General features: G+C 36.9%; 1 protein-coding gene across 1 annotated transcript in view; it reads left to right on the forward strand.

Moving 5' to 3' along the window:
• Positions 1 to 2,122: 2,122 nt before the first annotated feature.
• Positions 2,123 to 16,459, forward strand: part of CNGB3 (cyclic nucleotide gated channel subunit beta 3) — a 163,230-nt gene continuing 148,893 nt past the window's right edge. The window contains exons 1-2 of the mRNA XM_003268270.3: positions 2,123 to 2,271; positions 6,114 to 6,195. Coding sequence (XP_003268318.1) covers positions 2,143 to 2,271; positions 6,114 to 6,195 — 211 coding nt within the window. The 5' untranslated portion in view covers positions 2,123 to 2,142. The remainder of the gene's footprint in view (positions 2,272 to 6,113; positions 6,196 to 16,459) is intronic.

The raw sequence follows: 16,459 nt of genomic DNA on the forward strand, positions 1-16,459 counted from the left end.
GTCCTTCATTCCAGAATTCTTTCTAGTTGTCCATTTTCCAAACTTTGAGACCTCTGATCTAGACAAAATAAAAGTAGTCATTTATAATTTTAAAGCCCATGTTAATGCCACTCTATTGTCAAAAATCAGGTTGTTGGAGGTATTTTAAATCATTTTAAAGGTGCTTGAATTATTTAATAATATCTCTATCCCATTTATTCTGACCTGTGATAAATCTAAAGGGTTGAAATGTCAAAACAGACTACCCAGAATCACAGATCTTACATAGCACCAAACTTTATTAATGATTCATTGGCTACAAGCTGCCATCAGGAATAAACAAAACATTCATTTTGGGAAAAACCCCAAATCGTCAGACACAGCATCCAAACAAAACAGACCATTTTCTCCTGCAGTAGGCACATTTTGGTTTTGCATTTACAAGTAATTTTTGAGCATTGTCTGCAAAAACATTTCTCACAAAAGGAAGGCAGTTTGGTTTGGGGACATCTTCGTTCCACATTCTCTTACAGAGCTTACATAGCACCTCTCTCTCCATTCTCCAGCCAGCCTGCTAAATTCCAGGCTTATTTACAATAAGCAATCTAGACAGACCAGAAATGTCCTGCTAAAAAAATTTCATAAATAGGGACTCCCTGGTATCTTTGCACTGATAAATACTATGAGATTTGTAAGAAAGTCTGGTGAGGTCATTTTTTCCTCTGCAGGTCTTAGGAAGGGAAAAAATTAGTCACAGGCTGGCTGTTAACACCTTCCCTTCTTTTGGCTTAGCTTCTACGCTTATATCTGAAGTTCAAAATGTAATCAATTGTAGGATTACAGGATTATCTGAAAAGTTCCTAAAATGGCCCTATACATATTTGATAATCTATTCAGAATTATTTCTGAAGCAATAATGGAACCAAAACACCCCCTACCATTTTTTAACAAAAATAAATAGCTTTGTGTTTCCAGGCCATATAAGTCAAATCATGTATTCAATTATGTTATTTATTAGGTAAGTTTATTTTTGATAAAATGGTTGAATCTAAAATTAAAACTTCTAATTTATTTTAAAAATCCATAAGGGAACTGCAATTTTGGTAATATGAAATCTAAATTAAAATGCTTTCTTCATAAATACTTAAAGGCAAATTTTTTCTGTATTAACTGTAATAAACCTATCTTAAAATACATAACTAGTATCTCAAGGAAATTTCCAGATTGCAAAAATACAGAGGGCAAGAAGTATTTGATGGGTTGACTTAGGCTGCCCTGGGTGTGGGTGTGTCCCTTGTTGCATAAAAAGCCTTTATTTTTTGCATAAAGGCTTTTGTTTTAATTTGAAACTGCAGAAGATAAGTGCTCTCATTAAAAACAAAAACAGAACCCCTTTAAAAAAAAAACATGCATCTTTGGTGCACTAAAAATCTCATCCAACAGCATAGAACATCAACTTTGTCTGGGCTCTGGGTAGAGGGGGAAAAAGAAGTTCTCTTTAACAAATCTTAGTCTTGTACCTATGCCTCATACAGGTTTGGGGTCAAAATTTACACACACACACACACACACACACACACACGCAGAGTAGAATAAGCAGATTTTTTTTTTGTTTAGCCATGTGGAAATTAACCACCAGAAGAACAGAAAAAGAAAGCTTAAAAATAGTGGCCTAACATTGCAGGACCAGAGAAGGGGATTTTGAGGAGCGAATGAGTTGTTTCAAATCACAAGCCCTCGTGGATGTTTCATTTTTTTAATCATTTCCATATTACTTTGCATAAAGTTAGATAGATAAAGATAAGTAGGTGGGTAATTAGAAGAAAAAAAAAGAAAGAAACCAATGTGTTGTGTGATCACATTTAAACCATTCAAATCAAATACGAAGCTGTGTTTAATCCTCTACTTCTAAATTATTCACGAGATCATTTTGACTCCCTAAAGTTCATAAACAGAGTGCAAATCACCCAAGCTGAAGTAATTTGCTGCTTTTAAGCCAAAGCCCTGACTAGCTAAGGAGTTGCCTGTAGGAATTAACCAGAACAAAATCCTGATTAAGCAACTAATTGGCTTGTGTACTAAAGAAAAGGAAAACAAAGTACATTTCTCTACCTTCAGGCACAGTCATAAATACAGAGGGTTTTCGGAACCACCTCAGAGAAGATGTTTAAATCACTGACAAAAGTCAACAAGGTGAAGCCTATAGGAGAGAACAATGAGAATGAACAAAGTTCTCATCGGAATGAAGAAGGCTCTCATCCAAGTAATCAATCTCAGCAAACCACAGCACAGGTATGTCCTCTACATTCCTATGCAAGCCTTGATTTTCATCATTTCTTATCTGGTAATAGCATTTAATCACTGCTATGATATATGATTGTTTAGTAGTTTTACCTGGCACCATCTGGTACATGTACTGTGTCGGGCTTATCTTCATTAATTTATATATTCTGTACATATTTGTTCATAAAAAGAATAATACATGTTTAGGAGACTATACTAGGATTTGGAAAAGCCAAGTAAGACTTCTCGTTGCTGATTTTTGCTTCTACCATCATCCAAAATGAAATCATTTCTCAAATGTTAAATTGGTTACTTGACTGAGTTTCAACAAAGAATATCAAGTATCCTGGTCTTCATAAACCACATGTTAACAATAAATTCTCTAGAGCAATAGGAAACCTATTGGCTCTCAATTGAGAGCGATTTTACCACTCAAGGGTCATTTGGCAAATCTGGGGACATTTTCAGTTGTCATAGCTCCAGGGTGGGGATGTTACTGGCATCCGGTGGGTAAAGTCTGCAGATGCTGCTCAACATCCTATCACTACAGGACAGCCCTCCACAACTTAGAATTATACACTACAAAATTTTAATACTGCCAAGATGGAGGAACTTCAAACAAGTCTTTTCACAAGTTCTAAATATATTTATCTGCAAAATGTATATGATAATTTCTGCTTTGTTATGAGAACTAGAGACAGTAATATATAAAGCACATGGTAGGTACTTTACAAGTGGCCATTATTATTATTAATAAGAATTTGTGTTTCTGTGACAGGTTTAAGTCCAAAGTGATCATTACTAGAGCAATATTTACTTAGAACTATCTAGAGAATAATTTTCATGAATTACTCACTAGAATTATCTAAAAGAGCTACAGAAGATTTTTAGAGCAGTAGTTACTTTCCCGTCTGAAACAGCTGGATGAGAGATGACAAGTACAAGCAGGAGTGCTCCTCAGGGACTAGGGGAGCATGGTCCAGTGGTTCGGGTTTAAATGAGCCCAGAGGATAGACAACCTGAGATTATTTAACATTGGCCGTGGAAAACCTGCCTTCCTTTTCTGATTAATGTTGACTGCTTTGCAGTAGAGAGGAGATGAGGAGGATTGTGTTAGTATTGCTTCGTGAGAGTGCCCTTGACTTCTTTCTAATTCTTATGTCAAAATAAATAATCCCACACTAAAAGTTATTTATATGTTTAAGAACTCATACAATGTCACAAATATTGAGCTGGTACTTCCCTTCAGCTAGTCTTGCTGTGTTTTGCTCTGGGAAAGTCACTACATTCATCTTTAACCCTTGCCTACTTATGATTATTTTCCAAGGGAGCACATAAAAATAGCTAATAGCTAATATATTATTCTCTTGGAGAACACTGTAGCTAACAGCAATTACTATGTGCCAAGCAAGGTGCTAAGCCCTTTTCTAGGGCTACTGTATTTAATCCTCACAACAGTCACAGGTCCTATTACAATTTGCTCCTTACACATAGCTAGCAAATGGCAGAGCCTGGATTGGAACCAAGTCCTATCTGAATTCAGCACCTGAGAGCTAAATCACTAGGCTATACTGCTCAAAACAGGAGGGATATTAGTTGAGTCAACTCTTTAAGATACTTTGCCTGCAGGATAAAGGGAAATTAGAGAGAAGGCGAAACAAGAAGAGAAACTTCTTAAAGAGTTGTCTTTCCTTTCAAAACATGAATATTGGAGAAGTACTTAGATTAGGCACAGGTAGAGCACCCCTTAGGTATATCCCATGCCATTCCAACAGCCATAATTTGTGGATATCAATCACGAAGTCTACTGGCATCACATTAGATTTTTTTTTTTTTTTTTGAGACAGTCTCACTCTGTCGCCCAGGCTGGAGTGCAGTGGTGCAATCTTGACTCACTGCAACCTCTGTGTCCTGGATTCAACAGATTCTCCTGCCTCAGCCTCCCGAGTAGCTGGGATTACAGGCACATGCCACCAAACCCAGCTCATTTTTTTGTATTTTCTGTAGAGACGGGGTTTCACCATGTTGGCCAGGCTGGTCTCAAACTCTCGGCCTCAGGTGTTCCACCCACCTCATCCTCACAAAGTGTTGGGATTACACGCGTGAGCCACTGCGCTCAGCCACATTATATCTTAAAAGTCATATTTGGGCAATTATTTGCATATGTTCTTTCCAAGAACAGGTGGGTGTGGGAAAAAATAGTTTATCTCCAATTTCAAATATGCTAAATGTTAAAAATGACAGAAAGTTAAAGTCCTGTTTTCTTTCACGGAATTTGACCTTTCAAAATGGCATTTAAACAATAAGCCTCTGAACTATGAATAAATGATTAGAGTCTTATAAGCAACTATCTAGGAATAAATATATCAATGTATGTTGTGTTTTTTAAAGAGTCATTTAAAGAGTGCATTTACACACCAAAATGTCACGGGTAATTCTCACCTATCAATAAACAATAATTTAAGAACTGCAAATCAGTCTAATCCAAACTCTCTCTTATCCCAGAAGAAGACACTGTTCACATAAATCTACATTTGTATACACATAAAGACTATGATAGAAATGTTTATGAATAACATCATAATGATGCAAAAGGACTTGATTGAAGTCAGAAGGCTTTTTCACTGTGTATAAATAGTCCTGGACTTATAGCTTTCTAGCTATGTTCATATAAACTAGCCACTCAATTTCATATTCAATAATATAATAATATTAATAATAATAGCTGCCTTGCCTAATGTATACGGTTATTGTGAGGCTTAAGTGAAAATCAGCCAATTAATTAATTAATTTATTTATTTTTTAATGCTTTGGCCTTTGTAAACTGGTTCACAGAAGTAACTACAAAAGAATTAATTTATTTTTTAGTTTAAAATGCTTCTATGACACACAAGGCTTATAAATAATGTCAAAACTCCATAGCAGGCACACAAGACTCTCAGTGTCCTTCTGGTCCCTGCCTACTCTCAAGCCTCATCTACTCACCCTTTGTCCCATCCAACCACTCCTACTGTAGTCTCTCCCCACCTATGTACAGTCACGCCTTTGGCTTTTGCTAAACCTGCATCATCTGCGTGGAATGTTTTCTAAGTCCTCTCCACGTGGAAAACAAAAATCTTATCTTTATAAAGTCAAGAGTTACTTTCTTTGGAATAGTTTCCTTTCTTTCCCTTCTACTCCAATAGAATTGATCACTTCCTGTTTATGCCCCATCCTAATCCTCTACAGACATTGATTCGTCACCTACATTTTCTTGCACTTAACATTTTTGTGTGTTTGTTTCTCCTTCTAGACTGTGCATAGCTTGGGAGTCAATCTTTATGTTCTAACCTCATATCTTGTTTCACTCTGCCCCTGTAGGAACATCCTGAGGCACACATTGGCCATGTCTAGTGGGACATAACGGCATTTCAAAGGAAAGCTTAGATGATCAGACAAATGATGAGGTAGAAGCACATGAAATCATGGAGAGAAGAAAGGGAGCTTTGTGTGAATGGGACCAAACTGCCTTTTCTCCACTATTTTAAGTTCTACCACTAAAGACCTAGACCAATGCTAGGCCTATGGCAAGTAAAGACCAGAATTGAAGGAATGTGAACAAGAGAAACACAGAATCCACACTGAAAAAACCAGAGGGCTCCTGTGACTAACAAGCTGTCGAGGCTGAGGTTGATTATTCAATAGTAGGCCAAGAATGCCCATTTTAAATGCAAGAATAATTTTTAGTACATCATAAACAGTCAATTTTAATAATCTGATTGACAATTAAGTGGAAAATGGTGTTACATTTTACATTCAACTTCATTTTTATGTAAATTCATCACATACAATCTCTATGTTTTTTCTCAAAGGAAGAAAACAAAGATGAAGATAAATCTCTCAAAACCAAGTCAACTCCAGTCACGTCTGAAGAGCCACACACCAACATACAAGGTCAGAATGCAGCCTGAAAAAAAAAAAACAACAAAAAACTAAAAAGTGAAATACATATTTATCTGAAATGTGCTGTCTGATGAAACATTTGTCCTTGACTAGTTGAATTATCTAGGCTCACACTGAGGTTATTTGAAGATCTGAATATTTCAAAAACTTTATATCCTCATTCAGTAACTCATTTGTCCATGCAATAGATGCATTTTCATCACCTGACATGTGCCAGGCACTGTTCCATGGGCTGGAGGTGCAGTAATGAGCAACATGGGCAGAGTCTGAGGTTACGTAGAGCTTGTAGTCTAAAAAAACACATCATAGATAAGTAAGCACATTGTGAACGATGCAATTTCAGACATTGATAAGCAATATAAAGACATTAACATGAATGTGGATTGAACACATTTAAAGGTTTAGCACTCACACCTCTGCTCCCTCCTGCTAAACTCTCTCCATTATAAGGCTCATTTACTCCTAAGGCTACCACACTCGATTCTACAAGGATGATTCTAAATCCGTATCAGGTCAATTTCTTTTTTAAGACTGTCAATATTTTTCAACTCACCACTAGATGTACACGACGGTATATTCTACTGCATCACAAAGAAAGCCTGTCTAAAACTAAATTCCTTATCCTCTGCTACAAATACGCTCCCTCTCCTGATTTACTTCTACCCCTGGTACTATCATTCTTTCAGCCTCCCAAGCTCAAAACCTTACTCAGGTTTTATTCCTTTAACTAGGATGTCCTGTAAAGTAAATTAGTCACCAAATCTCCCTTCATAAGGACCCTGAAACCCGCTTCCTTTTTTTTTTTTTTTTTTGAGACAGAGTCTCGCTCTGTTGCCCAGGCTTGAGTGCAGTGACGCAATCTCGGCTCACTGTAAGCTCTGCCTCCTGGGTTCACGCCATTCTCCTGCCCCAGGCTCCCAGGTAGCTAGGACTACAGGCGCCCGCCACCACGCCTGGCTAATTTTTTGTATTTTTAGTAGAGACGGGGTTTCACTGTTAGCCAGGATGGTCTTGATCTCCTGACCTCGTGATCCTCCCGCCTTGGCCTCCCAAAATGCTGGGATTAGAGGTGTGAGCCACCGCGCCCGGCCCACTTCCTTTCTTTCCAATTTCAGCAATACCATCCTGGCTCGGGCCCTTATTAGTAGCTCATGTCTGCAGTACCCCCAGGCTAAGTGGTTGCTTTTGTTTAGAACTCTATTTCACTCATCTCTCCCCTTGTTACCCAGCCCAAACACTGTTAGCAGATTATTTTCCATTAACCACCACTTTGATCTCAACATTTGCTCAATAAGCTTAAGTGCTTGCATATTGCCTGCAGGACAAAATCTAAATTCCTCCACCTAACTTTGTAGAATTTAATATGATCTATTCCCAGACCCCCTTTCTAGACCTTCTCTCCTACTTCTCCCCAGTAGGAACACTACCCCCTAACCAAAAAAATACAGAAATGAAAGGGAAATCACTAGAACAGAGTATGCTTTGTTAAATAATAAAAATAAAATTATTGCCATAAAACTAGCACAAATGTTTTGCTTTTCATCTGTTAGACAAAGTCTGTGTATGATGATTGTTAATGACTTCCTATTTCCACTAAAACAAATATTTGAACTGAGGCACAATTGAGCTTTTACTAGCCCAAATGTCACATCTTTAAGGAACAAAAATAAGAAATGCACAAAAGTTACAAGATTATAAATTTAAAAACAAATCACAAGAAATGTTTTAAATACACAAATTGCTGTCAAGGAATATCCCCACAATGAAAGTACTGAGGCCATTATCCCAAGCAAACTAACACAGGAACAGAAAACCAAACGTGGCATGTTCTCACTTGTGGGAGCTAAACATTGAGTGCACATATAAAGATGGGAACAACAGACACTAGGATCTACTTGAGGGTGGAGGATGGGAGGAGGGTGAGGATAGAAAAACTACCTATAGGGTATCATGCGTATTCCCCTGATGATGAAATAATCTGTATACCAAACCCCCGTGACACAAAATTTACCCATATAATAAACCTGCACACGTACTCCTCAACCTAAAAGGTTTTTTACATTTTTAATTTTTAAATAAGTCCAAATTCCAGTACCATCTTACTTTAATTTGGAAATGCTACATTAAACCTGTCGTGTAATAAAGAAAAATTTAAAAAAAAGGACTGCTCTGAACAAATGGCCCCACTCTCATACTTACTTGTTTCTATTTAGGAGAAAAGGAAAGAACCTATATGAAGAAAATAACTGAATTTTACAGACATATGTAGAATAAACTTAAATAACTGGAGGAAAATATGTGTCCACTTGGGAGGATAATATTATAAACATGTTGATTTTTTTCCTAAATTAATTTATATTTATACTTTTTACAATCTACTCTCTACCTAGTTACAAGAATAAAATTTGTTTAAAAAGGGGAAGAAAATTCACTTTAGTTTTCTTGAGTTTGTTTAGTTATTTTGAATAACACCTCTGTTTTTTCCCTCTGCAGATTAGAATGTAGAGGATACTTGTTCTTACACATACCAGGTGGTTTTGCCACTATCTTTCTTCTGTACTTTTATCTCTGCCACAAAGATAGGAAAACAGTATCTTCCAAATAGAAAATCAGCATTGACTTATCCAAGGAGAAAGGGTGAAAAAAAATAAGTGTTCTACAATACATTTTTCAACGTGAATGCAATATAATACTTCCTAACTGATGACTAAAGCTAGACTGTTCAACTGCTAGATTATCTGATTTTAAATATTTAGGATAATGTGTCACTGAAAGAGGAAAACACTTAATAATCCTAAAACTCTATCTGATCCAAACTCACATATATAAAACTTCCCTAAATAGCAAGAATCATAAACCAAGTGGACATTGTAAAAAATGTGGTCTTGCCTTATTTTTATCAGTAATTGAAGCCCATTATTCAATCTTCAAATTTGTTTAAAAGGAGAAGACCCTTTTGTAGACTATAAAACAATCTTGAATGCATACACCAAAATGTGATTAACAAATGGAAGTACCGAGGAAGAGAGAAACATTCTGATAATTCAAACTACAATTCTTTTTTTCTGAGTTACTTTGTAATAGTAATGGTTTAAATCTACAGTTCTTTGCACAGAAAAATACAATCTTAATTGGTATAAAACCAAGGATTACACCTTTGAAAAGACAAGTTTATTCTTATCTTTGTCATACTTTTTTCAAAGTGTATTTGTAAGCTTAAATTTTTCATAGCTGGTAATAAAAACTCTTTTGTGGAAGTTTCATTTAACAGAGGAGCTATTTGAGTTGAAGGAAAAAGTAGTTTCATTTAAATCTGCAGACTTAGCATGTCTCCAAAGACTTTAATAGGAATAACAGTTATATTTAAGATATTTTGTCTTGAAAAAGCAAAATTATTAGTGTTTAAAGATAGCCTCTGATATGTGCTTGGTATTTTTGTGTTCACTTCAAAACATGCAGGTGCAATGTCATAAATCTGCAGATGTTGATTTCTGATTATAGAACTCTTATCTTCTGCAGAACATGGTTTAATTTATATCTGCCATGGAAATGAAGAATGCAACATATTTTGGATTCAAATAAAGATAACTTACTAAGGTCCTCTTTTGATTATAATCATCTTCCTTAGGCATCTATTTCATTTATGTTACGTTAAATGCTTCTTTAAATAAATGTCTTGGTACCAGTAGAGGATATGTAAGTAATTTACCTAGTGGTTTACGGTACTTTTAAGTGAACTTATTTGTGTAGAAATGGGTCAAAGTTGAGTTCCCATTGCTAGTATGGTGTGGTAAGCCAATTAATGGCTATCCAAAGCTGTCCACACCATAATCTCTAAAATCTATTAATTGGTTAGCTTACATTGAAGAAAATTGCTAATGTTACTAAGGATCTTGCAATAGGAAGATTATCCCATATTATTCAGGTAACCCCAATGTAATCAAGGGGTCCTTATAAGAGTTGAAGCAGGAGAGTCAAAGGCAAGAGATGGGACAATGAAAGCAGAGGTGGATTGATGCTCTCTGGAGGTGGAGGAAGGGACCAAAACCCAAGGAGTGCTGTGACCTCTAGAAGCTGGAAAAGACAGGGAAAGATTCTCTCCTGGAGCTTTCAGGAGGAACATAGCCTGTCAGACACGTTTTAGACTTCTGACTTTCAGAACTGTAAGACAACTGACTGTGTTGCCTTAAGCCATTAAGTTTATGGTGATAGATTACAGCAGCAATGGAAAACTATAATACATACAGTTTTAAAAGAATTCCAACTTGAAATATAAAATACAACCATTTTTCTCCTGGCTAACACGGTGAAACCCCATCTCTACTAAAAATACAAAAAATTAGCCAGGCATGGTGGCGGGTGCCTGTAGTCCCAGCTACTCGGGAGGCTGAGGCAGGAGAATGGCGTGAACCCGGGAGGCGGAGCTTGCAGTGAGCCGAGATTGCGCCACTGCACTCCAGCCTGGGTGACAGAGCGAGACTCTGTCTCCAAAAAAAAAAAAAGCCATTTAAAAAAAAAACCATTTTAAAAATGAAATTGAGTTTTCCTACAACCATGTTGAATTCATAGTAAAGGCAATATACTACAAAAACAACAACAACAACAACAAAAAAAACAGCATTTGAGAATTTGACACCCCTGAATTCAAATCACAACTCTGCTACTTTCTAGCTCTTTGGTTGAGGCATTTAACATCTTTGAGTGTCATTTTGCTCATGTATAAAATAAGGACAACACTGTTATCAGTGTTGGGTTGTGAGTGAGAATTAAATTAGTTAATATATGTAAAGCATTTAGCATTGAGGTTGGTAAATCCCAACCCTGATATAAGCCAGGTAGCATAAATGAGGAGCATTCATGCCCTGTCTGAAGAGGTCAGAGGCTACTCAGCTCTGCTAGTCACTGTCACATGGGGATGAAGGTCAAGTTCTGCCAGGTGTTACACCTTGTCAAGACAAACTACAAACACAAACGTTAATTTGAAAGATCTCAATTTTTAAATGTTGACTTTTTTAATGTTTAAATATTCCCTTTCTTAAATCACTGGGAACACATAACTGAATTCTTATCAAATTCAGTCCACAAGACCATTCTGTGACCTCTAACCAACCACGTGGTGGATATGTAATGTTGTCTGCATTTGTAAACAGTGAAATCCCTAGACAAAATTCTGAATCTGGCAATGTGTTTAGTGATCCTGTTACTTTTCCATTCCTCTTTACTCATAATCTCCATCCCAGTCTTTGTTTTGTAAACAGATTACAAGTAGGGTGGCCTCTCTGGAACTGCTTGCCAAATAGCTTTCCACGGCCAAGACCCCTAGGTTCCAAGTCTAGCACAATTCCAGATCTACAGAGGTGCCCCCAGCCTTGCCCAGGTCCCTATCATCTCTCCAAACTGACATAGCCTGCATTTCAGCTAACTCTCACTTTGGGCGCAATCTAAAACTAAAAACTGCTCTGGAGCTAAAACTACTCTAAAAATAATAATAAAGCTGGCCAGGCACGGTGGCTCATGCCTGTAATCCCAGTGCGTTGGGAGCCCAAGACAGGAGGATTTCTTGAGAACAGCCTGGGCAACATAGCGAGACCTGACCTCTATCCCCCCATTTTTTTAATTAGCTGAGCATAGTAGCACCCGCCTGTAGTTCCAGCTACTCAGGAGAATGAGGTGGGAAGATTACTTGAGCCCAGGAGTTTGTGGTTACAGTGAGCTATGGTCATGCCACTGCACTCCAGCCTGCATGACTGAAAGAAACCCTGTCTCTTAAACCATAAATAAATTAAAATATAAAATAAAGTCCAGTTTTTCAGAAAAGGTAGTGGATGTTTAAATAGGAAACCACTCTTCAGTCCTTGGCAGTAACAATTAGCATATACAATTTAATGTGTCCTATGTGGAAAAGAAAAATAACTAGGCCATCTACTGAAATTTAGTAAAGACTTTGCCGTGTACGACCAACCAGTTTGATTGACATGCATAGGACGTACTACTATGGCTAATTTTAGATCTGTAGTCCACTCCCTGTAACTTTCAGTCCTATTCACCAGCCAAAGGATAAGGTGGGAAGAGAGACATCCTCCTAAAAAATGTATATAACTTTTTATCAAAACTACTCAAGCAGATTTCTCAAAGAACTTAAAACAGAACTACCATTCTGCACCAGCAATCCCATTAGTGGGTATATATCCAAAAGAAAATAAATTGTTCTACCCAAAAGACACATGCAGTCTTGTATGTTCATCACTGTGCTATTCACAATAGCAGAGACATGAAATCAACCTAAGTGCCCATCAACAGTGGGTCGGATAAAGGAAAGGTGGCACATATATACCATGGAATACCACACAGCCATAAAAAAGAATGAAATCATGTCCTTTGCAACAACATGGATGAAGATGGAGGCCATTATCCTAAACAAATTGACGCCAAAATAGAAAGCCAAATACCACATGTTCTCACTTATAAGTGGAAGCTAAACACTGGGTACTCATGGACATAAAGATGGGAACAATCAACTCTGCAGGCTACTGGGGAGGCGGGAAGAGTTGAAAAACTAACTATTTCACCTTAGAGGAGATATAAAAAATAAAATAATAACAAAAAAAAAGAAAAGTTAAATGTTGGGTACTCTGCTCACTATCTGTGTGACAGGATCATTCACATCCCAAACCTCAGCATCATGCAGTATACCCATGTAACAAACACACACATGCATCCCCTGAATCTAAAATAAAAACTGAAATTTTAAAAAAGACTCAAGCATATTTATTTCCTTCCTTCAAATACAAATAGTCTTATGTAGCCAACAATCAGAAGTATTCTTTTAAAATGATACCTGATAGGATGATAAACAAAAGAATTGAGAAATGAATGAAGTTAGCGTGACATTTTTAAAAATTTAGTCTAGAAAAAAGATAAATATTACATGCTTTCTAGTTTGAGATGATGAAGAAAATTCCTAATTGTGCTGATTTGGCAAGAGACAGAGACATAATCAGGACACCTTCAGTGGCAGGGGCTCATTGTAAGAAAACTTATGGATAACTGGAGCTGAAAAGCCATTTAGGGGAGGCTTTCAGACTGAGGCAGCCTAGGAGCTAATTACTTTTTCTCCTTTTCCCTTAGTGAATATGGCTTCATTTCTCATGAGTGCTGTGTTTTCTCTGCATATCTGCTCTGGACTGCTCTCATTTCCATTTACTCATTTTTCAGTCCAAATTCCAAAGGGAGTAGTCTGACTGACTTAGATAACAACCATTTTTCCCATTGAGCAGAGCCCTTCAGACCACCACTGAGGTTGCCAGCCAGCTGTGGACAGGCCACCCTCTTGAGATTAGGTGCCCAGCATGTGTGTGATGGGTAACCATTCCTGCATGTAATACAGCAGAAAGCTCCCTTGCTTAAAAGAGCGAAGTTTGGCATAGAAAGCATACCCTGTTTTAAATACTGAATAGAGAACAGATTCTGACTGATAAAATTACTGTCATTACATGTTTTATAAGCTAAAAACTTAAGAGACCCTAACTAATGTGGATAGGATGGATTTTTTTCCTTTAAAAGGCCTTTTATGTTGTAGTTTGCATGATTTAAATATATTTGCATAATTCAATTAAACTCTGAGCTTTTAGGCTTCTTTCTGCCAAAGAATATAGCTGACTTACGGAAAATTGCATTACGGTTTTCTGGTTCCTGGGCTCTGTTAAGTAAATGGAAGTTTTTGCGTCATGCCCCACATACGTCAGTGCTATGAAGATCTGAAAGAGTTAATATACATTTTCTTTTTTTAAGCAATTTATTCCAGTCTGGCTCATGGAACACTTTGTGTTTATATTGCATTTTTCTCAAATGGAGTCTTTATCTAATCCTCACAGAAATCCCCAGGACAAAAGTATTTTTCATTTTATGGATGAGGAAACTGTTATAGAAAAGAGACTTATCCAGAGTCACCTAAAGAATTAGTTATGTAGGGATTACAGGTCTCTGTTCAGCACTGGTAACTCATCACATTCCTTAATGCCTATATATAAAATGTGTTTTCTAGATGAATTAATCTCAGTTTTAAAAAAGTCCCTGAAACTAGCATGACATTGAGACAGGACTGGATTCCTCCATCCTGACACAGTAACAAAACTAACTTAGATGGATCCACGTTCTTTTTCGTTTGGCGATTTGCATATTTCTTTACTTGTAATGATGTATCCTAAAGTCAAAAATCTTCCTAAATACAAAGATTCCTTCAGGACATTATAGGGCTTTAAGGCTGCCTAGAGGACACCTTAGCTTTGACCCCATGCAAAGATCCTGTCCTCTCTCAGCACAGGCTCCCTTAGCACAGACTTAGATTGTCTGGAGGCTCCTGAGTACCACCAGCCAACAGAGCCTTCACTACCTCACGAAGCACTGCATTTTGTGGTTAGACAAGTTGCTAGAATGTTTGAGGGTTTTGCATGTTTGTTTTGTTAATTCATTGGTAAGTCTTTCTTCTGCCTTCTAGACTACATGAAATAAATCTATTTTCTTTTCTATGTAACAGCCTTTCTATGAATTTGAAATAACTATTAGGTCACTAGTTAATCTTAAATACTTTACTAAAAGAGCCTAAATTCCTCAAACCATTTCTCACATGAGATGGTTTCCAGAACTCTTATCCCTTCTGAGTCCTTCTCTGGATTTTTTAAAGATTACATGTTTTTAATATAAAGTATGTCATTTTTCTGTTCTTGTGAATGCCATTTTAAAACACTCTTTCAGATTCCATTTTATGTGCACTGCTGTAATGTTGTCAACTTCCTCCATGTTGTTTGACAATCTACAAACATACAATAATATTTCAAGTGTGATTAAAGTGTTATAGTTAAAATTATTTTAAGTACACTAGATAATCCAGCAACTCTGAAATTAGCCACAAGTTGAGCCAAAAATACAATCTCAGGTGCCAGAAAATAATCATTAATCATATACTTCTTAAAACTGTTAGTCCTTAACTCCAAATGTTCATTTAGATGGAAAATAATAGTATCATTTATGCATCTAATTGAAGTACCCAGACTTAGTCTTTATTAATGCATCTAACATCCAGTTACTCAGGTAGTGGTGGCTCCTAATAAAAGGAGATTTATTTTTGAGACAGAACCCACATGTCTTTGATGTCCTAAGACCTGGAAATTTGACCAAAGTAGTACCTTCCCCCACACCAAAGATTCTAACCAGTGAAGGCATTGTCAAGTCTTGTGCTTTTCATATCCATCTAAAACAAGCCAACTTTTTAATTTACAACCTTATTCCGATATTAGGTTCTTTCTTTGAATCCCTCCTGTCCAGCATTTATGTAATGTCACCGATAAAATTGGAAGGTTAATGGATTTCCACATCACTTATTTCCTCACCTGAAGAGAGAAGCAGATGTTTCACACCTGCTCATGTCTCCATGTTGTGCTGCTACAAGGGGCCAAGGAGATTGGAAGTATATTACACAAGCTCAGTGTGAGACGCTGCCAGGCTCCGGATGGAATCAGCCTGGTGTGTGGAGAGCAAACTCTACTTATTTTTTTGCATATTCAATAAAGGCAACCATGTCAGAATACTTTGATTCCAGATTTCACTATCTGCCACAGGTACACATTCCAGGGCAGAATTTGACCAAGTGTACTGATGAGCTCTGGCCATTGCTATACAATGTGCAAAGAGCACCACTGGCTGAAAGACTTACACTATTCATTTGGGCAGCTATGAAATTGGGAATCCTGCTGTCCATGTGTGAAGCTGGGAAGAATCACAATGTGCAGTTGACGACACTTCACCCAGATGCCAGAGCAAGATTTGCCTTGTATTTTAGATTTCTCTTTCATGATGAGGATGATGCAAACACTCTGACCATCTGTTTCCACAAACAAATAACATGTTGTATGGATAAAAAGACACCCACACTGAACTATAGTTGACAGGCATTCTTTTGTTTTAAGTCCTCATGGGTTTTTTAAGTTGTTGTTCTGCTTTGAAGCCAAGAATAGGAAATAACTGGTTTCTAATCTTCATCAATAAGCTATTAATGAGGATTTATTTTGTAATTAAATGCTTATCCACAAATCAAATTAGGCTGAAATTAATTTATAAATATCCCAGGCTTGTCAAAATAGAGGCAGTATCAATTTAGAAAGGCTTGGTAATAGCTAGAGAAGATCTGGTAAGTTGCTAAGATCTACCTAGAATTAATTTTATCCAAATGTCATGGTGATAAACAAAAACTCTTATT

The sequence above is a fragment of the Nomascus leucogenys genome, chromosome 16 (genome assembly GCF_006542625.1).
Source record: "Nomascus leucogenys isolate Asia chromosome 16, Asia_NLE_v1, whole genome shotgun sequence".
Lineage (NCBI taxonomy): Eukaryota > Metazoa > Chordata > Mammalia > Primates > Hylobatidae > Nomascus > Nomascus leucogenys.